The sequence below is a fragment of the Corvus hawaiiensis genome, chromosome 7, assembly GCF_020740725.1.
Source record: "Corvus hawaiiensis isolate bCorHaw1 chromosome 7, bCorHaw1.pri.cur, whole genome shotgun sequence".
Classification (NCBI taxonomy): Eukaryota; Metazoa; Chordata; class Aves; order Passeriformes; family Corvidae; genus Corvus; species Corvus hawaiiensis.
Genome location: NC_063219.1, coordinates 2,118,247 through 2,141,480, shown reverse-complemented (window position 1 = coordinate 2,141,480; position 23,234 = coordinate 2,118,247). Strand labels below are relative to the sequence as shown.

The 23,234-nt window shown below is 48.9% G+C and overlaps 1 protein-coding gene across 3 annotated transcripts in view; it reads left to right on the top strand.

The window, feature by feature from the left end:
* Positions 1–6,900: 6,900 nt before the first annotated feature.
* Positions 6,901–23,234, top strand: part of IQCA1 (IQ motif containing with AAA domain 1) — a 102,304-nt gene continuing 85,970 nt past the window's right edge. Inside the window, exons 1-3 of one of the 3 annotated variants that reach the window (XM_048309443.1) lie at positions 6,901–7,402; positions 18,039–18,363; positions 22,583–22,696. In XM_048309443.1, coding sequence (XP_048165400.1) covers positions 7,392–7,402; positions 18,039–18,363; positions 22,583–22,696 — 450 coding nt within the window. In that variant the 5' untranslated portion in view covers positions 6,901–7,391. The remainder of the gene's footprint in view (positions 7,403–18,038; positions 18,364–22,582; positions 22,697–23,234) is intronic. The other 2 variants (XM_048309442.1, XM_048309441.1) reach the window with 2 other exon arrangements.

The following is a 23,234-nucleotide window of genomic DNA, read 5'->3' as shown; positions in this document are numbered from 1 at the left end:
TCCAAGGTATCTCTGCCTTCCAGATGAACATTTTGTGACTCAAGTCATCTTTATGTCCAGGAAAATTAAGTATTCCCTCACCTCATGTCCTCTCTTCCCTGCTTTAATAGTTTCACTTCTGGAAGCCTTCAGAACACCCCAGTTAGAGCCCCCCTCTCAGAAAGCTGGGGAAATGAGAGCTGAGTGAGCTGCCCAGCCTCTCATGGAGTTTGACTTCCTTGCTTTTGAGCTGAGTCAAAGAGGATTAACTCAACAGGTGTTTTACTGGAGAGTGGGAGGGAAAACAGAACAAAACACAATGAAACAACTGCCTACGTGCACGAATGGCAGATGAATTCCTCCTCCTTTTCTGGGGAATGAACTGCTAAAGCAGATGGCAAACATCCCCTTCTCCTCCAGCCCTGAGTCACTCTCAGTTCTGGCTTTAAACACTTCAAGTCCCAGAGCTCAAATGCTTCCCTTCGGTCAGGTCTTGAAGGGGATCTTCCTGATGCAGACTTGAACTTCTGAAGGGTTGAGCTGCTTCCACTGCCCCTGACTCGTGGTCTTCTGCACCCTGGTCATGCTCAGAGACACCAGTTGGAGTGCAAAGGACTTTCCAGCAGCCTCCGTGCCTTGTGCATTGAGTAGGATGGCTGAAGCCCGGACTGCTGCCCTGTAAATTCATGGTAACACCTCACAGCTCTTTTTTCATCAGCAGAAAGACCATCAGACAGCACAGGAATAAACAGAGACTGGCATCTTCCTCCCCTTTGGGCCATGGAAGGCAAGTTATGAGTCGCTGGTCTGATTTCTCATCAACCCGGGGCTCTCCAGCTGGTCCCACCAAAGCTCCTATTGGCCACAGCATGAGACAAGGGGACTTGGGTCAGCTAAAATCCCACTGCAGCTGGAGGGAGCAGACAGCAGCTGAGGCTGTGTAGTGTTTGCATGAGAATTTCTTGAAGCTTTCAGTGATTCATGTGCACACAGAACCGGTATTAACAGCCAAACTTTGTCATTTTGCCATCAAAATCATGAGAAAAGCACATAAAACACTTCAGATTGCTGATGGTGAGCCTGTAAAGTGAGGAAGTGGTCAGAGGATCTGTGTATCTTAGCAGAACTGAAAAGAGTCTGTCTAGAAGTGCCATTCCACAGGCCATACTGAATATATCTTCACGAGAAATGCTACTTATTTCCAATATTTGGGTTGCAGGATGATATAGAAGCGAACTTTGCCCCTGTAAGTGACTAAAGCTTGACAGAGGGTTTGTGTGAATTTATTAAAAACTCCTGAGCTGAAGCCAAACATTCAAGCCAACCAAAGTCTGCTTACAAATTACTTGGATAATTGCCAGAATCCCGAGTCTGATGCCTTTTTCTGTTTCTTTCTCACCCAAAAAACATCTGGCGAGTGTTGCCAGTCTGTATTGACTGCTCCCTTGGTGCTGTAGGCATCTCTAGGAACAGCATCCTCTAGAATTAAATAGCTGAGCACTGACGAACTGTTGTCAATGCAGAATAAAATCAATATGCTCCCTGTTGTGCCATAATGATACAGAGCTGGCACTATTTGAACCAGCTTCTTTGGAAAGCTTTAATTTTATCAAACAACACTCTTTCAGGAGAGATGATTTGGGGTTTTGCTTTTTAACAAAGAGGGAAGTGGAGTGCGGCACACGGCACTTAATATCTGGCTGAGATTTAAAACGCATGCTCCTTATGAAGTGTGACATTTTATCCCTAAAGCCACAGGAACATTTCCCACATTTAAGTGATAGAGGGAAAATTCTTCAAATTAGATTTGAACTTTATACCTTCTAATTCTGCTGCAATCCTCCTCCGCCATGTACCACGCTCGGGCCTGATGAACACGCTGTTATATCAAAGCCTAACAGACCTGAGTGCTGACAAATCCCCTTCACTTAGCCTGGAAGTCAGCAGCAAACCTCCTGGAGATCCAGGAGTCAGTGTTAACTGGAAAAAATAGCCCCACCACTGGTCACAAGGCTAAATGAAGTGGTCAGTGCACCCCTCCTGGGTGTCACCGTGAGCTGGAAGCCAGCACAGAGGCCACATGGCTGACCCAAGTCCCCGAGGTTTGCAAAGAGCCACCCAGAGCTCCTTTACTCACTTCTATCCAAGCCTGAAGGAAAACCAAAGACCCATCTGCAAGGAAGTCATGGTCAGAGGGAGGGAGCACCTCTCCTGCTAATGTGTGCTGCAAGAGCTGGGGGTGTTTATCTGGAGAAGAGAAAGTTCCAGGGAGACCTCAGAGCCCTAAAGAGGCTCCAAGAGATCTAGAGAGGGACTTTGGACAAGGGCCTGGAGTGCCAGGACAAGGGGGAATGGTTTTAAACCGAAAGAGGGCAGGGTTAGATGGGATATTGGGAAGGAATTAGGGTGGGGAGTCCCCCGGCATAGGGTGCTCAGAAAAGCTGTGGCTGCCCCATCCCTGGAAGTGTCCAAGATCAGGTTGGATGAAGCTTGGAGCAACCTGGGATAGTGGGTGGAATGGGATGATCTTTAAGCTCCCTTCCAACCCAAACCATTATGGGATTCTGTAAAGCCCTGAGCAACAAATCCCCAGTCTTGTCCACCACAAGGTCCTGCTTCTCACTTTCCAGACTCAGAGGTTTGCTGTGCAACTCAGTGTCAACCAGGTCCCCATTTGGGGACAGCTCTCCTGCTGTAAGTGCTGTCACAGCCACGGGCCCTTGTGGGAGAGCTCCTCTGTTGAGCCCTTCAGGATGAGAGGAACCCACAAGGATCATCAGGCCCAGCTCCTGGCCCTGCACAGGACACCCCAACAATCCCACCCTGTGCCCCAGAGCCCCTTCAGAGGAAGCTGCAGACCCCGGTGAGGTCTGACCTCAGTGTCCTCCAGGCTGAACAAGCCAAGTACCCTCAGCTGCTCCTTGTACAGCCCCTTCACCATCTTCTGTCCCTCCTTTGGATGCTCTCTGACAGCTTTAGATCTTTCTTATCTAAAACTGCCCCAGCACTTCAGGTGAGGCCAGCCCAGCCCAGAGCAGAGCAGGACAATGCCCTCCCGGGCCTGGCTGGCCATGCTGGGCCTGATCCCCCGGGACAGGGATGTCCCTCCTGGCTCCAGGGCACTGCTGACTCAGATCCAACTGGCCACTGACCAGGATCCCCATGTCCCTGCTGCTCTCCAGCCTCTCATTCCCCACTGTGCCCATGCACCCAAGGCTGCCCCATCCCAGCTGCAGAATGCAGCACTTTGTTAAGCTTCACACAGCTGGTGATTGCCCGGCCTCACAGAGCACATCCCACCCTACATCCCAGGCTCTCACACCCATTCTGTCCCCACACAGCAAACACAATCCTGGACTCCCAAGAGGTGGCCCAAAGCCTCAGCTCACCATGGACAGAGGAAGCCCTGACCCACAGCCTCTCCCTTTGCATCTCTCTGGGCCTGCAACACTCACGAAAAACCCACCCCACCTTCCACCCTGTGCCTCGAGGGGCAGTCCAGACCTCTGGAAGTGCTTTCAAATACAAGTTGCAAAGGCAGGACGTTATTCCCATTACGTTGCTTGCTTTCCTTAAGCCCTGCTCAGTAACAGACAGGTGCACTAAGCTCCTTGCCAGGGACCCACGTTGAGAGGAACAAGACCCTCCAGTTTCACATTTTACCCCCTTTGTAAGCTCACCAGTCACCTCTTAAGCTCGTAATAAAAGCCTTTTTTGAAAAATGATGGCGCCCAGTTTCCAAGGCAGCAGGACTTTTAAGCCTGTGTTTGCAATAGCCTAAGGAATGAGAGATGCCAAAAGGCACAGGCTGTATAAAACCCGTCCCCTATTCCTGCTGGACAGATCAAATAACACAGTCGGAGTTTTTAATGCAACACGAGCGGAACGAGGAAGTGGCCAGTGATGCTGTACAAAAAATGTACAACGAGTGGGATAACAACTACAAATCCCTTTAATCTCTGGGCTTACCTCGACATCTCAGACTGGTTGGTGCCTGCAGGGATTATCGGAGACGTGTGATTCCTGAATGGAAAGAGGGAGATGCTTCATGGTGTTCACTGACCATCAGTGGTCTGCTGGACCTCAGCTGCAATTCAGCCTGCAGTGACCACACAATGCCAGAATCATTTTGGTCAGAAAAGACCTCCAAGATCATCAAATCCAACCTGTGACCAACACCCGCCTTGTCACCCAGCCCAGAGCACTGAGTGCCATGTCCAGGACATCCTTGGACACCTCCAGGCATGGGCACTCCACCACCTCCCTGGGCAGCCCCTTCCAATGCCTGACCACCCTTTCCATGAAGAAATTCCTCCTGATGTCCAACCTGACCCTCTCCTGGCACAGCTTGATGCTGTTTCCCTTCATCCTGTCACAGTTTCCTGGGACTGGAGCCTCACTTCCCCCCTGGCTGCCCCCTCCTGTCAGGGAGTTGTGCAGAGCCACAAGGTCCCCCCTGAGCCTCCTGTTCTCCAGGATGAGCTTTGAGGACAGCACAGCCCAGGCAGACCTGTGTCCTCTCACTTCAAATTACTGAAAAGCTCAAGGACTCAACTGGAAACCAACAGCAAACCAGAACATCTCCAACTCCCTGCTTTCTCCATTTATAAACGTCTATTTTCTGAGGCTAAACCAATTACTTATTCTCAGTCATACATAGCTCCCATTTCAGCTCAAAAACAGGTTCCTTTCCCATGGAAAAAAAAAAAAAAATCAACTCTACTCATTTCATAATTAATTTTACTGCATGACTTTTCCCAGCAACACAACTCATTTTTTTTCCCAAGTTCTCTACAAACTGATGAAAATGAAAATCCCCCCAGCCTCCCTGCACGCTCTCATGTACATCACTTCTTTGTAGCTTAATTTCCCATTTTTAAAAGGAAGACATTTGCTTTCCTCCAGCTTTTTTGGGGGGGGGGAATGGAGAAGGCAGGTGGGGAAGTGAGCAACGAGCATTATTTCATCATTAATACAGCTTCCAGCACAATAAAGACGATCTTGTGCACTGTGACAACGAGGTGCTAACAGAGGGCAATAAATTCAAATTAATAATTAACATCCACGCCTTATCAGGCCATCTCGGTGCTCTCATTTCAGTTGCTTCGGGAATGTTCCTACTTTTTTACTGCACACACATGCAATAGGTCAGTCAGTCCTTAAAACCACACACGCTGATGGAGACAGCACTGCTGGGACTCTGCAGGTAAAACTTCTGGCTGAAAAAACACAGTTTGGCATAAAAAGTGGGGTATGAATGCCAGCATTCATGGAAATAAATATGTAAGGTTCCTATCTGGGCAGCAAAGACTGGAATATGTTATTAAAATAGAACAAAACACAAGGTACTTACTGCATGTGAGACCCTCCTGACCCACACATGGATGAGGATCAAGCACTAGAAGGAAACAGACAAATTTCTCATGTGAAATTTCAGCGTGAAGAACCACTTTGATATCAACACAGCAAATTACAGGATTTTACAGCATTTTTCAGCCTCAGCACGAAGAAAATGCAACAGGTTCTCCTAAAAAAACCCCACTGATCCAATACACTTAAAGAAATTATATGCTGGGCACAGTCATCATGTGACTTGAAAAATAATATCCTTAGTTGCTTTTATTATCGTCTTCAAGATTCATGTTTTCAAGCTTTTCCTCCAAAACCAGGGGGGGGCTACGAACTTTATTTCAAAAACTTGATAGCCAAGAGTCTCACCTAATCATGTGAACTGGGGCTTCAAGGGGGGGAAAAATAAAAGGAATGCAGACACACAGAGATATGTGGCAAAATATATGATCACTGGCAAAACACTCATTCTCCCAAACTTCTTGCTTTTTCCCTTCTCGCTGGCTCTGTGGAGGAGTGCATTTTTCCCCAAAAACCTGTGCTGTGATCCTGTCCTCTGAAGTGGTTTTTAAGTGGTAAGGGAATGGAAGACCACTAGAAAGTTGCCTTGATAGGTGTGTGGGGAAAGATAAAGGGAAAAGAAAGGGAAGATGAAGGAAAGGAAAGGAAAGGAAAGGGAAGATGAAGGAAAGGAAAGGGAAGGGAAGGGAAGGGAAGATGAAGGAAAGGAAAGGAAAGGAAAGGGAAGATGAAGGAAAGGAAAGGAAAGGAAAGGGAAGATGAAGGAAAGGAAAGGAAAGGGAAGGGAAGGGAAGGGAAGGGAAGGGAAGGGAAGGGAAGGGAAGGGAAGGGAAGGGAAGGGAAGGGAAGGGAAGGGAAGGGAAGGGAAGGGAAGGGAAGGGAAGGGAAGGGAAGGGAAGGAAAGGAAAGGAAAGGAAAGGAAAGGAAAGGAAAGGAAAGGAAAGGAAAGGAAAGGAAAGGAAAGGAAAGGAAAGGAAGCCCTTGGGGGGTAAAATAACAGGGAGGGGGGAAGAAAAATAAGGAGAAAAAAAGAAATTATGGGAAAAGGGAAGAAAAGGGGGGGGGAGAGTAAAATATAGGAAAGGGGAGAAAAGGGGGGGAAAGGAAAATACAGGAAAGGGGGGGAAAAGGAAAATAAAGGGAGGGAAATAAGGGGGGGGGGAGGGAAACTAACGGGAGAGGGATGAAAGTAACGGGGAAAAAATGAAACTCATGGGGCACAGTGAAATGGAGGGGGGGGAGGGACACGACACTGAGGATGACCATGGACGCTTTTAAACTAAAAACCAAGAAAATACTTAGATTAGGTACACGGAAGAAATCCTTCCCTGGGAGGGTGGGCAGGCCCTGGCACAGGGTGCCCAGAGCAGCTGGGGCTGCCCCTGGATTCCTGGCAGTGCCCAAGGCCAGGCTGGACATTGGGGCTGGGAGCAACCTGGGACAGTGGAAGGTGTCCCTGCCCATGGCAGGGGGTGGAATGGGATGAGCTTTAAAGTCCCTTCCAACCCGAACCATCCCGTGATTCTGGGGGGGGGAAGAAAAGGTGGGAAAAAAAGGGGGTCAAAGCTTGAAGCTCCCTTTTCTCCGAGGAGAAGCCGCGGGCAGAGCTCGGCCCCCCCGGGCCGTGTCCACGGTAACGCCGCGACCGCCGCTTCCTCAGACGGCCGCGGGCGGCTCGGGCCGGGCTCGGGGCCGTGTCGGTGCCGGCCCAGCGGGACTCGGGCTCGGTGCCCCTCGCTCCGGGGCCCTGCCGGTGCCGGTGCCGGCCCAGCGGGACTCGGGCTCGGTGCCCCTCGCTCCGGGGCCCTGCCGGTGCCGGTGCCGGCCCAGCGGGACTCGGGCTCGGTGCCCCTCGCTCCGGGGCCCTGCCGGTGCCGGTGCCAGCCCAGCGGGACTCGGGCTCGGTGCCCCTCGCTCCGGGGCCCTGCCGGTGCCGGTGCCGGCCCAGCGGGATTCGGGCTCGGTGCCCCTCGCTCCGGGGCCCTGCCGGTGCCGGTGCCCCTCGTCGTGGGCTCCCTCTCGGTGCCGACCCAGCCCTCAGCATGTCCCAGGCGTGAGTACCTCGGGGCGCGGGGGCTGAGGGGGGAAAATCCCCTCAGAGAGGGTAAAACACAGCCCGGGGGGGAGGCGGTTCACCCCCACAAAGCGACGGCGTCATCTCAGGAAAACCAGGCAAATATTAATATTATCCACTCAGGCCCTTTTTTTGCAGGAAGTTCCTCTCTTGCAGCCCACAGTTCGCGCGTCATGTCTTGTTTCCCCCCAGTAATTTCAGCGCAGCGCAAAGCTTTACGAGTTCGTCTGCAATAACCAGACAGCAATGACGGCATTGGATCAAAGTGCCTGCGAAGAGCTGTGCTCGTTCCTCCAGAAACATCACTCCAAGCCCACACATATTAAGCAAGTATTACGATTATTATTGGTGCTGTGCTACAGTGCTGGGAGCTGAACTGTGAGCATCTATCATGATGTTATCCATCAGTGTTCTGCTGTTTGCTGCTTCCAGCACCGGCAGCACAGCCCAGTTTGGGGAGGCTCTTTTTCCCAGTTCTGAGCTGGATATGGCTTGTTCAAGTTCAATAAATAATAGTACATTAGAGAAAAAAAAAATTAAACACCTCCTGGGTATTTGCTACCTCCTTCTGCTCCTCTCCTTCACACTCAAATCTGACCATATCCAAACTGCTGCCCCAGCAGGTTGTGAGCAAAGCCTCTCCTGGCATCTTTGCCATGGTCTCCTTCCTCTGGCCTCAGTGCTACCAACCTCAAAGCCTCCTGTTTCTTTTGCTCAGTATCCTCTTTCCGAACTCCCAGCTTTTTGTCAGGTAAAACCCCCTCAGATTCTAAAACATCCTTCCAAGTTCATAACCAGAGCAGCTCTCCTCGTCACCAACAGCTTGGGTTTCATAGAACTATTAAGGTTGGACAAGACCTGCAAGATTTCCAAGTCCAAGCCTCAACCAAACACCACCAAAACATATCATTAAGTGCCACATCTACTTCCAGGGATGGTGACTCCACCATTTCCCTGGGCAGCCTGTTCCAATGCTTAACCATTCTTTCAGTGAAGAAATTTTTCCTATTATCCAATCTAAACCTTTCCTGGCTTAACTTAAGGCTGTTTCCTCTTATCCTAGCACCAGTTGCCTGGGAAAAGAGGCTGAGCCCCAGCTCACCACGGCCTCCTTTCAGGCAGCTGCACAGAGCAGTCAGGTTTCCCCTGAGATTGTTTTCTCCAGCCTTCTTTTCTCCCCTCCTGCCTCCACACAGTGGCAGCCCCAGCCATATACCACTGAAAACTCCACTGCTTTCCAGCCAGGCAGCTCCTTGCTTCAGGAGAGAAAGGTGGGGTGAGAGGAATAAAGAACAACATCCCCAAGGGCAGGGCAGAGACTGTCTGGGGCTGTGCCCGAGGACAGATCCAGCACAGCCTCCAGTGGGCATAAGTTTGAGGAAAGCTTGGTTAGATCCCTGGTGGAGCCAATGCAGGGCTTGTATAAATCATGCCTAACACTCTCATGGAATCACATAAGGGAAGATCACAGTGCAGTGGGGAGTTATCTGAATTGTACTCTTTAAAAGAAAAAAAAAAAAAGAGATGAAGGGAAAAAAACCCCACAAAAGTAGTGTCTGACCTCTTCCTCAGAGTTATCTCGGAATCTCACTGCTACCCAGTCTCTGAATCATGGCTGCTGTTACTTGAGCCAGATTAACTCCAAAGGAATTAAGCTGAGCAGAGCTGGAAAAATGCTTGTGCTTCAACTGCTTTGAGCTGAGTTTGATTTTAATAGAGACGGGGCTTTTTAGCACTTCCTATGGCACTGCCAGCACTGAACAGCAAGTCCATATAAACATGATCATATGTGCACCCCACATGACAAAAACACATATCCAGTCCTGGTTCTGAACAAGGTGCTGGTGAGGAACTCCAGTTTGGTGTTGAAACTCCTTGGTTCAGGTTGCTGCAATGACATTGTAGCTGTGCAGAGCATGGGATTTATGGCTGGGCTAATCCAGCCCTTCCTAAACACCAGTCAGAGTTGGATCTCAGTTAAGGTACCGAGGCTACTGTTAATGTGGTTGGTTGTAGGGAGGTTATGCTGGCTGTGTACCATAAATCAGAGTTGTTTAGGTTGGAAAAGCCCTCTTAAGATCATCAAGTCCAAGCCTTAACCCAGCACTACCAAGGCCACCATTAACCCATGTCCCAAAGTGTCACATCCAAATGGATTTTAAATCTATCCAGGGATGGGGACTCCACCACTGCTCTGGGCAGCTGTGCCAGGGCTGGACCACCCTTTCCATGAAGAAATTTTTGCTAACATCCAATCTATCCTATAGCCTTCAAGTAGCTAAAGGGGGCTTACAGGAAGGCTGGAGAGGGACTTTTCACACAGGTATGAAGTGATAGGACAAGAAGGAATGGCTTTCAGCAGGAGGATGGGTTTGGATTGGATCTGGGGAAGAAATCCTTCCCTGTGAGGGTGCTGAGGCCCTGGCACAGGTTGCCCAGAGAAGCTGTGGCTGCCCCTGGATCCCTGGCAGTGTCCAAGGCCAGGTTGGATGGGGCTTGGAGCAACCTGGGACAGTGGAAGGTGTCCCTGCCCATGGCAGGGGTGGAATGGGATGAGCTGTCTGGTCCTTTCCAACCCAAACCATTCCATGATTCCATAAGCCTTCCCTGGTGCAACTTGAGGCCGTTCCCAATGTATTTTAAATGCCACATGACAAAAATGTCTTACAACAACTTGCCTTACCTGAAGGCAGGGAAGCAAAGAGCTAACGATGAAAGGGGGTTACGAGAAAGAACTTTGGTTCTTCAGAAATGGAAATGCTACACAGCTTTCCTTGAGCTTGAGGTAAACCTTGAGCTCTGAGGCATGTTTGCCCTCCTCAAGGCCCTGTGATTCTAAGAGGTGTGGGGCTAAAGCACAAAATGTAATCCCACTGCCTCAGGAAGCTGTGTGTCAGGGCAGAAAGGATGCTCAGAAAGCAGCAATGTTCTCTCAGGGTCAGTAAGTCCAGCAGGCAGCCAAGGGAGAAGTCAGCATGTCCAGACATGCCTGGCATTTTCTAGGGACAGTCCCAGCACTCTGGAGGGAGCAGAGCCATTAAGAGGAGGGTGATTAAAAAGTGCTGGAGTATCTCACTTCCCAAAGCACTCAGCCCCAGCATTTGCATGCAGACGTACCTTCCGTTCCAGGCACTGGAGATTCACAGAGATGCTGCTGCATTCATGTTTTCCTGCTGTGTTTCCTCCTCTTTTATGGATTTGTTTACCATCTCCGTGACCCGTGGGATCCTGACCAGTGATTTCTTACCTCGCCCCTGACAGCCCTAGTCCAGACACGTCCAAAGCCGAGTCTTGGCACTGCTACCACTCCTGCCAGGTTTTAATCAGCTACAAGACATTTGCCACTGCCACCAAGGAGCTTTAAACAATCAAAGCGCTTTAAAATTTAATCTCGTGTCACAAATAGAATTTATATTAATTCACTGCTTAAATATTGATCTAAGACAAGATCCTGAGCATCTCCCCTCCTGCTTCCAACAGCAACAACCAAAGCAGAGCTCTCTGTTTTATATCACATCCCCGAGGCTCAGCTGAAGAAAATTAAGGTTGCAAAACCCAAATGTGAAAAAATGTCGGTGCAACTTCTAATCCCCTCTCCTCTCCCCCACGTTATGATGCAGTTTCTGATGTTGTGATCACATCCTATTTTCTTCCCACGGGGCCCCAGCCTCATTCAGCCATTGGGCTGTTGTTGAATATTTCTTTTTATCCCCTCATTCAGCGTCTGGCCCCAGGCCATATTCTTCAAATTCCATCCAAACGCCACAATTATTAGCTTCCTCCTGGGCATTCCTTGCATGTTCTCTCTCATACATCTCCCAAGCAGTCACAGATTCATCTTTGCCTCTCTTTCCACCCCTGGTGAGCATTAGCACATCATCTTGCTTATGTTAAAGCAGGAAATCAGAGACAGGATCGAATTGATCACAGCTAAGACTCAAAGCTGCAACTCCCTCCTGTGCCTCCCTTCATCCTTAATGAGCAGGTAGGGAAAGATCCTGTGTACTACTCATTCAGTGTCTCCCAGCAGCACTTGTGCTAGAAAACAGGGAAAGAAAAGGCCCCAGTTTTCAAGAAACTGAGTAGATTGTGTCTTTAAGCTTTGAGCTTAAAGCCTCCTGCTCCTGGCAGGAGTATAGCAGCACCTAGACACAGCCCTCTGTGCATGGAATTGGGAGGCAGCTGGATGGGTAACTGCCCCTTCCTTTTCTAAGGAAGAGAGGGGTAAAAAAGAAAAAAACGGCACACATAGGATGGTTAAAGCTGAAATAAACTTTGTTGCCACAAGCAGTAGAGTGTGTTACAGGCAAATACTGCTTGGAAGGAAGAATTCTGCTTGCAGAGGAGAGGAGGCTGCTGTTCATATGGCACAGAATGCTTTGGGTTGGAAAGGTTCTTAAAGCTCATCCCTTTCCACCCCTCTGCCATGGGCAGGGACACCTTCCACTATCCCAGGCTGCTCCAAGCCCCAGTGTCCAGCCTGGCCTTGGGCACTGCCAGGGATCCAGGGGCAGCCCCAGCTGCTCTGGGCACCCTGTGCCAGGGCCTGCCCACCCTCATAGAGACAAATTTCTTCCCAATATCCCATCTAACCCTGCCCTCTGGCAGTGGGAAGCCATTCCCTGTGTCCTGTCACTCCAATCCCTTGTAAATAGTCTCTCCATCTTTCTTGTAGCTCCCTTCAGGTACTGGAAGGCCACAATTAGGTGACCCCACATCTTCTCCAGGCTGAACATTCCCAGTTCTCTCAGCCTTTCCCCATGGAGCTGCTCCATCCCTCTGATCATTCTGGTGCCTCCTCTGGACTCTCTCCAGCAGCTCCAGGTCCTTCCTGTGCTGGGCCCCAGGGCTGAGGCAGCTCTGCAGGTGGGGTCTCACCTGAGCACAGGGGCAGAGGGACAGAATTCCCCCTCCCCCTGCTGCCCACACTGTGGGATCAGCCCAGGGCACGATTCTCCTGCTGACCCCAGAGGGAAGGGCAGTCTCCAGCCCAGGCAGGAGCTGCAGCCTGAGGGACAGGAGGGCAGCCTTTGGAGCGTTGGACAGCCCAAAACAGCACCTCCCACACTTTAATTGCTTTGCCATGTAGGATACATGGGGGCTTTGTTAGAAAACTGTAAGAAAACAGTTCTTTTTCCTGCCAGCCTTGTGAGTTTGGCTGCAGCAGGTGCTTGAGACCTGCTGAGGTGTGTTGCTGCTGCTGCTGCTCCATGAAGCTGCTTCCTCGCCTTCCCTGCGGTTTCCCATTACATTTCTGCCACACAAATCTTTTATCCCCCCTTCACTTTCTGTCATAGTACCCAGGACTGAAATTGGAGATGACAGAAGCACAGAGCTGTTCACGTTAACAATGCCAGCAGGCTGTGTGTTTTCTTCTCTTGTCACAACCAAAGCCTACTGAGGTTTATCCTTTATTTTCCCCCAAATGCCTCCAACTCTGTAAAACATCGTGGCTGGAGCAAGCATGCTTAAAAAGTCATCTGGCAGAGTCACATTCACCACCAGCTGAGAAGTTTGGCATAATTGTGAGACTAATCTTATTTTAGGAGCAAGGCAGGCTTAAACAGGCTCATGAGCCTGAACTGCTCCAGACTGCAGGCTAAAGGCTTTGAAATCAGGAATTAATTCCAACAACATTTCAGTCAATTTGGCTCATAGAATCAATGCTGAGTTGGAAGGGATCCGACTCCTGGCCCTGCACAGGACACCCCGAGAACCCCACCCTGTGCCTGAGAGCATTGTCCAAACACTTCTTGAACTCAGACAGGTCGTGTCATAAGGCCACACTGATCGCTGATTCTGCCTGCACCTCTCCAACCTGAAAAGTGTTTGTCTGTAATAAGACAAAAGAGAAAAGAGGGGGCTACTCCTACAAGGTACAGGTAACTGCTGACCTGAATCAGCCAGCAGTCATCCTAAGCCTGGTGATTTTTAGAAAGAGAGAAGAAAAAAAAAGAAAAAGCAGCAGCATTAAAAACCCTTTTTCCTCTTAGGGCCTCACTTTCCCCTCCCAACCTTTGTCTCTTGTTTCTTTATTTTCCAGAGGCTGCAGGGCAGGGTTTCCCTCCCCCGTGTTTGCCCAGGGCTTAGCACAATGCCTGACCTGTCAGGCTCCGAGTGTGGCGAGGGGACCCTGAGGAGTGGCCCCTGCCTGCACTTCCTTGTCACCAGCCCCACATCGCGGTCCCCTCTGCTCTGTGACCACTGCCCTTGTGTTCTGGGCCATGGTGAAGAGGTGCCAGACTCCTTGAGCCCTGCTCCACATCCCCTTGCTCTCACACTAACCCTGTGGCACTTTCTCCAGGCCCCAGCACGGCCCAGTCTCATTTCTGAGAAAGAAATACAAGGTGGGTTTGCAGTGGCAGCATAGGTTCCTTCAGTGATGCTTTAACACACATGATTTAGCTCATTTAATCACACAGGAGTTTCCAAATGAGGTGAGGAAAGCTGGAGTCAGAGTCAAACGTTTTCCCCTCCACCTCCTTCCATCCATCAGGATAAACCAGTGAGACCTACACAGCACTGCACTAGTGCAGCTTCAGCATGGAAAAGCACGAGATATTCCTGAGGGCAGCCCAGAAAAACCAGGCATCAAAGAAGCAGGGATTCAGCCCATGCACAAACCCAGAGACAAACTGTGCCATGTCCTGCAATAACAGGGACAGTGTTCCCTTTGGCAGTGAGTAAAACACAGAGATGCTCTGGGGGGAGAAAGAAAAGCCACACAAAGGTAGCCCCACTGATGCCAGATTCTTCTCCTGGCTCAAGAGTGGCCTGAGGGACAGTTTGCATGCTCAGCACAAACCCTTCCAGGAAGGGCATGCATAAGCCTTAAAACCAGTCCAGCTCCAGTAAGCAGGCTCACCTCAGCTGGACTCAAAACCAGTGAGCTTTTCCAAGTGTCAGGAGAGATGGGTCAAGCAAACATGCAGAGTTAGAGGGCCCTACAACACTAAAACAAGGCATGTACAATTTGGCAGGATTTTAAACATCTCTTTATAACTTGAGCAGGAAAAAAAAACCATATTGCTAAGCTTCACTCTAAGTAAGGAGAGCAGGCTTTCTTTTGAGCAATAAAAGTGAGATTTGAACTGGCAATCAGGCTATGGGCAAAAGGAACTTCTTAAGCCCATGTTTTAGACTGTGTTTCTACTTTGTGGGAGTGAAGAGAAGGGACATCAGTGAGGAGTTAAAGCTCTGACCTTCCCTCCAAGCTGTGAGCTGCCAGAAGTCCCTCTGGGGACTCTGGAATTTAGTCACTTGATGTGTTTCTTCCTTATCCCCATTACAGCATTGCTTATTTTCCCCATAACACCCCTACTTGGGAGTTGCTATGACAATTTGTAGCATTACTTACAGTGCTATATGCACAGAGAGATCAAGAGGCAGCTTTCTTTTCCAGGATTTGATAATCTTAAACCTTGAATAGGAAAGTTAGGCTCAGTCCCGCCGGTTACCTGCACTAACAGGTGAATTAGAGGCTCTAACCCAACCTAAATCTGATGTAATATCCTTAGGCACAGACACAGCTCAGTACACAACAGAAATGAGCCTACAAGATGGACCAGTAAGAGTAAATAAAACCCCAATGCATTCAAGGCTACATTGTCCTCCCCCTTCAGTGTGTGGAAGCAATTTTGAGGGAGTTCACAACTTCATGTAGAGGGACACTGAGCAAACAGGCAAAAATTCCAATAGGGACTCAGGGATCACTCGCTGTCTGATTCACAGGCAAGGAGAGGCAGTGCTCTCCTCTGCTTTTAAGGCATAACCTTGAAGTTACTCCTCCTGAACACGTTTGTCTCTAAAGCTGAAGGGCTCCTCTGGTTCACAGCAGCTCTGCCAAGTCCTCCAAAAGAAGCTATAAACACCAAGCACATCTCATCCTTCAGACTAGTCCACAAGGGCTCCCATTTGGGCACCAGTAAAACCTGAAATAACTATTTTAATCCTGTTCTGGGGATGTATCCTCTAGTTTTTAATCAGGGTGAAGCGATGCAACACTCAAATCAGATTTCTGCTCGCCCTGTCCTGTTACCCAGTATCTGATGTCCCCATGCCACACCTAACAAACTTGGGATCAGGTCCCCTCAAGGTGTCAGTCACCCTGAACACAGCAGGTACATAGGGCTATCAGCTAAAATTTTATCACTTTCACATCAACCTTTTCCTTCAACACTTCATTTTCCAGCGGGCCTGTCCTTTCTTTTGCCCTCATTTACCTGAAACACCGCTGTTGCAAAAGCTACAATCATCCCATAATATCCTTAGTCTTAACATCTGACCCACAGCAACTGTGCTTGCAATCATCTCGGTGCTTATCTGATAAACTAATGCTTTATGGAAGCAATTACGTCCTATCTGCAATGCCTCGTGGTAATGTCCTCCGAAGGGCTGCAGCGCTCCAGCCCCCTCCTCCCTCCACAAGCCACTCACAATATAAAAAGAAACTAGATATTAGCTGGCTCAGCAGGAGGAACCACTTGACATTCCTCAGTCAGAGGAGGCAGAGAGGGAGATTATTGTCAATTGGAGCTGACGGCCGCTTCTCAGTGCGGCGCAATCCGGTGTCTCCAGCAGTAACCTGCACGGGAGAACTCCAGCCCGAGCATCCCCACGGCTCATAAATCAGCTGGATGGCTGCGGGGACACCCCACAGGGCTGGGCTTCCTCAGAGGTTGACAACCTCCCCACTGTCTGTGAGAAATCACACAAAGTACGTACAGCACCGCGCCGTTTCCTCCTGCGCTGGAAAACCCGCGTGCCTCACATCCTTCCATGTCCTGGCTCCAGCTAATGCTGGCCTTGGTTGTCCCCATCTCCTCCCCTCTGCCGGGTTTGTTCTGTTTATCTCCTGCACCTGGGTTAATTGCTGCAATTGACTGATAGGGGTGGTGCAACGGGATGTAAATGCAGTAGGAAAAAAAAAAAAGGAAAGGGAAAGACCTGGGTGGGCTGCAGAAGCATTAGGAAAAGCAAGGCCAGCTGCATCCTGCAGCAAGCCAGGTCAGCTGAGGAGTGTAATACGCCCTTTAAAACGTTAATGGTGCAAATTCAATAGCAGGGTTTGGGTTGGTGGTGGTTTTGCTGGCTGCAGGGGGGAGGCCCACAGCCCTGTCACCATCCAGGACATACAGGACACCCCACACTCGGGGCACTTGTGGGCTGGAGTTTGTCCTGTCCCACCCCACTCATCCCTCTTGCAGCACAAGCCTTGGATCACTCTGTCCTCCAGGACCGGGAACGATAAGATCAGCTCACAGAGCTCCAACATTTATTATCATGCACAAACAATGCTAACATCTGTCCAGCTTTCTGGTCAGGATAAATAAGCCAGCACTCCCTCAACGTGAGGTCTGCTCTGAAAGCTCATCTAACACCAGGCAGGGCCTTTTGCTGTTCTCATCCCTCTTTGGCAAGCTCTAGGAACAGCAACTTGGTGAAGCACATGGATGGGTCTACATTGCACCATTGAGGCCAATGGCCTTTATACCTAGGATTAAGGAACAAGTCAGCTGTCCCTGTTCCCATAGCCACTGTTTTCCCCTCAGCATGACAACATGAATGAACTGGTTTTCTCCCAACTCAGCCGAGTCTCAGTGCAGAAGGAATTTCTTAGCTCTGTTCCTAGAGAGGCATTTTCAAAGATTTTTAACGCTTATCACTGCCAAGAGGTTCCATCTGGCAAAGGAGAACAGGACCTAGAAGTGTCTTCACTGCCACAGGTGTTATTAACACCTTCCCATGACAAACCTGCTGTTTGAGCCCTTCTCTGAATAAAAACCTCATTGCTCGTTTCGTGCTCCTTTAGGTTGATTTCCCAGGATATTCTGATCTGCTTTTCCCATGAAAAGCCACTGACAGCCAGTCCATGCTCCTATCAGAACTCCACCTATTCCTACCAAAACTATCAAGTGAGCAGGATTATCCTGGAAATGAAGGTGGCCTGAGGTGACATGTGACATGTTCCATGCCACATAATCCCATAGCCACCAGACCAGATATTTAGCAATTGCTTGGAGTGCAACAGGTGCTACCATAGAAATAAATTATTTTCCTCACTTCACATTTGAAATAGAGCCCACAGCTTCACTCCAGCATGGGCACCAGCCTCCCCCTTAACCTGCAGTTAACTCCAAGCAACCACTTCAGAAAGGCAGAACAGCACCACCAGCTTTAGAAACACGAATTGGTCCTTATCCCAAACATGCAGAGCCTCAAAAACTGGGGGAGTCCTTCCTCCAATGAAGGGCATTGGGGGGAGGCACCTTTCCTATTAAACCATCTTCTCAATTAGCAACAACTGAATAAAACTCCTGGCACTGTTGGGGGTTGTAACTTCAAACATTTGAAGGATGCTTCAAGCGTTTTAGAATGGAGCTGAAAAGCTTTTAAGCTTGTTTTAATAAAACAGCATTTGAAGATTCCTATTTTTAAAACAAACCCAGAACCTTCTGCTAATGGTTTTCAGAATACTTTGTAGTTAAGAATCTCCTTATAAATGTAATGGCTCACACTTGCTGTGTGAGAAATCCACACCCACAGAGCCCTGGCGTCGCCGTGTGCTAACTCTTGCTTTCATGTCAGGTTGACACAGTCTCCTCTTTCCAACCAGCACTTACGTCAAGCTGTGGGCAGACACACAGAGGGAGCTGGACATCATGCTCCAGAGAGAAAGAGAGGAGTTCTTCCAGCCAGTGGAGGACCGTGAGAAGGTGATGATGATGTTGGCCACTGCCTACATCCAATACCTGGAAATCTTCCGTAAGCTGGAGGAGGCCCACGACCACCTCATCCACCAGCAGAAGCGGGCGGCGGTTCGGCAAGTTCTGGATGGGGTCATTGGCCGCATCCTGGAGATCAAGAAAGAGATGGTGGCCCTGGAGAAGTCAGAGTGTCACCACATGGATGACATCCTGATGGATCTACAGCGTGTCCCGGTAGGGCGGCCTCGATGATGAGTTAATTCATAGGAAATTCATAGGGTTTTATTTGTAGGTGTTTTATTTGTAAGCCTGACATGCCAAACAAACCCAGCCCTTAGGGAGAGTCTGGTGCCTCTCTGGGGTCTGGCTCAAAGATGTCACCAGGAAACATCCAAATTTTTCACAGGCCACGGACGTGATCTTCCATGCAGCGGACAAGGAAAGGGTAACACGTAGTCTGAGGGTGATCACAAAAGATTTCAGGGCTTTGGGGCATTTAGTAAGGGATTCTGGGCTACAAGTTGTTTTCTCCTGACATTTCCAGTTGAAAGCAGCAATACTGAAAGAAACAGATGGCTCCCCAGCTGGTGTCACCACCATAAATTTGGGGTTTTGAAAATGGAATGGCCTGTGGAGTGCCAGGAGTGCTGGCATCAGATGGCATTCACCTTTCTCAGCCAGGGAAGGGAGTCTTTGCCTGGGAATTAGTGGGGTTCACTGGCAGGGCTTTAAACTAGATACGATGGGGAGGGGAACGGTATCATGCTTGCCCTTGGCAAGCTGTGGGATAGTAGGAAAAATGAGAGCGACAGGATACTTGTGAGGGCTCTGTACAGGTGTCTCTGACTCAGCCACACTGGAGCACACCTGCAGTCTTACAGAGATAAGCCAGGGGCTCCTGAGATAACAGAAAGCAACAGGAAAACATCAGAGATACGCCCTTGTAGCAAAAGGGACAGGTCAGGGGGTGATTCTGCCCCTCTCCTCAGCCCTGAGAGGCACATCTGGAGGGCTGTGTCCAGCTCTGAGCTCCTCAGGACAAGAAGCTCCTGGAGAGGGTCCAGTGGAGGCTGCAGAGGTGATGAAGGGACTGGAGCACCTCTGATGAGGAAAGGCTGAGGGAGCTGGGGCTCCTCAAGAGGAGACACAGCTGACAGGGAACCTCTGTAACGTGTGTAATTATGCAAAGTGGGGGTGCCAGGGCATGGACCAGGCTCTGCTCCACGGGGCTCAGCAGTGGGACACAAGAACAGGCAGAAACTGATGGTTCCACCTGGACAGAAGGCAGAACTTCTTCCCTGTGCAGTGACCGAACAGTGTCCAGAGAGGATGTGGAGTCTCCCTCTCTGGGAATATTCCAGAGCTGTCCAGACACAATCCTGTGCCCTGGGATGACCCTGCTGGGGCAGGGAGGTGGGACCAGATGACCTCACTGTGGTCCCTTCCAACCTGACCCATTCCATGATTCTGTATTACAACATGAATTTGTATTCATAGAATCCCAGGATGGTTTGGGGTGGAAAGGACCTTAAAGCCCATCCAGTCCCACCCCCTGCCACGGGCAGGGACCCCCTTCCACTATCCCAGGTTGCTCCAAGCCCTGGCCTGGGACACTTCCAGGGATCCAGGGGCAGCCACAGCTTCACTGGGCACCCTGTGCCAGGGCCTGCTCACCCTCACAGGCAGGAATTTCTTCCCAATATCCAATCTAAACCTACTCTCTGTCAGTAGTAACTCAGACAGCTTTGCTGTTAAGTGTCAGGAGCTTGACTCTGCCAGATTTTAGTGTGGGGTGAGACAGAAAATGGGCCGCTGATACGTGAAGTACTGACCACTGCAGGCTGCCCTCCGTGGCACGGTGAAATCAGCACCGTGAAGATGACAATGAGGCCAAGCGTGGAAGCTGTGCTTTAAAAGCCGAAGGAAAAATGAGCTGGCAAAGCTGGTTACTTCTCTCGCAGACAGCTCCATCTATTGTCACATTCAGGTAACCGCTGCTTTGCTAAAACCAGCTGAAATTCCTGATTTTTTCCAGGATCCCAGCTCCGAGATAAATTGCCTGATATCATTGTAGCATTATTGTGAGATTTGCAAACTGTGTTTCTGTCTGCCACTGCACATCTACAAATTTCGGATAGGAATTGCCAGGAATCTTCACCAGCCCTTTACCTTCAACATTAAGCACTATTTTAAACTATTTTAAACTGAGAGAGTATAAACACATCTCCGGGGAAAGTAATCCTTCAAATCCTATCTTGAAATCCTTAGCACTGCCGTTTTCATGACTCAGCAGTAAATCCATCTGCAGCAAAAAGTTGGCAAGTCTGAGAAGCCATGCCTGACACCTCCTCAAAAACAAGCATAAATTCAAATTCCTGCACCACACCTTGATTCTAAGAAGGCATTACATACCTACCTACCACAAAAGAAATCAATCACTGAAGAGATTTCAGGTTTTTTCGAAGAAAACATTTTCCATACTAGATAAGAATACAGATTTATGGGGTGTTCTTTTAAATAAAATATTTACATATTCTTGGTAACGGAACAGAATTAGCGGACAAATAACTCCCCTTTCTCAAAGAATCTGCCCTGAAAGGATATCTCCAGTCATTCCTTTCTCTGTATTATCAGGGGCTAAAATCCTGCAGGACTGAAGGCAGAGGACACAACATTTTGTATCTTATGTGATGATATTGCCTATTTTGTACTATGTCACTGCAAGGCCAAGCTTTCCTTTTTCTCCAGTTCTGTACCTCGTGGTTTTGTGCAGCTGCCTTCCAACATCCAGCCACTGCATTTCCTGGGGTAATTGTGAAGGTTATTTGGATCCATACATCCCATGGGGAGCTGGGAGTGGCTAAAAAGCTGCAAATTTGACTCAAGGTTAAATATCCCAAGCCTGACTTTCCAATGCTGGGCCCCAAAAAGAGATTAGGAAGAGAAGCAGGCTCCTCACCCCTTCCAGCCCTGGCACTGGGGCTTTGATCTCTTTTTTCCAGTCAGTAAAAATCAGAATCCAGAATCACGTGGAATTAAAGGCCAGATGAGACATCAGAGATACTCCCACACTGACTCATTTTGCTCCCTGGCAGCCTAAAAATCCTCTCATCCTACAGGAGGGTATCCAGACAAACCCTTTTTTATAATTCAAGATTTTAATTCACCCAGAGTGATTTGCACTCAAGAGTACAGCACAGAATCATTTCCATCAACTACCAAGGGTGCTGGAAGGTGCAAACAGGGAGTTTAGCATGACAAATACTCAGAAACTTTTATCAGACCAGACCTCTGCACTGATAAAATCATCAGGGGTGAACACAGCCCAACGTGGAAGCTTTCTGATGCTGCCATGGTAGGGATGTCCCTCAGCATGCAGCTGAGGGAATGGGGAATGAAATCAGTGAGCTGGCAGTTCACAGGGGCTGTTCTCCTTGGCCACAGCCCTGCAGATTCTTGCTCCAGGAACTGGAAGGTCCCGAGCAGCACATTTACCGTGTGCCTGAGGCAGGGCAGAAATGGAGCTTGTTCCTTCCAGCCAGTGCTGTTCTCCTCCCTGTCCACTCCAGAGCTGGCACTGAGGCTCAAGGATCAGAAGATCTCCCTGAGCAGGTGAAAGCACAGCAATTTCCACAGCAGATAGATCAGGGAGTAGTGAAAACAGGATTTTAGGGAACTTGGACCAGAAGACACATTCCCCACACGCACACACTCAAATTGCCAGTAATTATTCTTGAAGAGTTACCTGCAGTCTTCAGTACAAGGAACAGGTTGTGTCATCCCTTACAGCATCTTAACTTTTGGGGAGGGTTTTTTTGCCTTCCTCTCTGTGTCTTTTTTTGTTGTGGACTGAAATCCTGTAGGGGAATAACTGGGAGAAATGTAAATCAGTTACATCTTTTTAATTACAGAAATGAGTAAAGACAGGCACTTCCAGTCATGCCTGATTTTAAGAAGTGTCTGAAATGCCACAGTCAAAGGCAGGCAGTTTGTCTACAGCTCAAAATACCTATTAAAAACCTTAGAACTGTGTTTTGGTTCCTTATAATGGTTAAAAAATGGCAAGAGAACAGATCTATTTTTCATGTTGATTAAAACAAGAAGTGGGATGATCACACAACCAAAGGTATTCAGCTCAGTGGAAATCATGTTTAAATTTCTGGCAACCCTGCCAAATATTTTAGCAATTTGATAATATAATTGAGCCATTATAGGAAGAAAGATTTCTGGGCTCACATGGTTCACAAACTGGGTTGATTTATTTGTTTTTGTTGAATTAGGCCTAAAGTAATTGAAAAGTAACAGCAGCTGTTACAAAGGTCAAATTCCCCAATACTCAAAAATTTTTCAACAACCTCTGTCCTTATTTTGTTGCTTTGTAAAGGTATTCAGTTAATCAGTAATGTGACTTAAATGCAATCCTAAAAAGCATCTCATGCCTTTCTTCCTCTAGGAAGACATAGACATACCCATCCCAAAGTATTTCATTAAAGAAAACCTGAGCATCCTGCAGGACAGGGAGAAATTCCTGGATGAGATTTTGCTGAATGCTGGTTTGCTAGAACAGGTAAATGTACCCCACACCTACGTGTCATGTTTGATTCGTTCAGTTTACTGCCCCACGTGTCTGAACACATGAGCCACTGAAGTGAGAAGCACTTCTACAGCAGCGAGGAAGTAGAAGTGTGCTTACAGATAAGGCACAGGCAGAAAGTAACCTTAGATTTCCCTGTCAAACAATATCCAGTCACATCTCGAGTCTGGGTAACACTGAAATGATTCTACTCTGCTTTCTGTGTGTCAGAGTGTCAGAAAGAGCAGCACTGTGGCCAAGTTAATGCTTTATTTGTCTAACTAACCCTCACCATGTAATTAGTCCTACTGAAACCAAGCTCTCCTGGCCCAGGATTCCTCACTGGAGCAGCCAGAACTCAAGAGTTCAGGTCAGCAGCACTGTTGGCATTCACTTGTTTATAACCTCTGAACAATGAGTGCAGTTTCTCTCGTGCAGCTACAGAGCTGCAGCTGCTGGGAGGAGCAGAAACTGAGTTTTGGCAGAGCAAAAGTCATTACAGACAAGTACACGAGAGCCCCAGTGAAGGCTG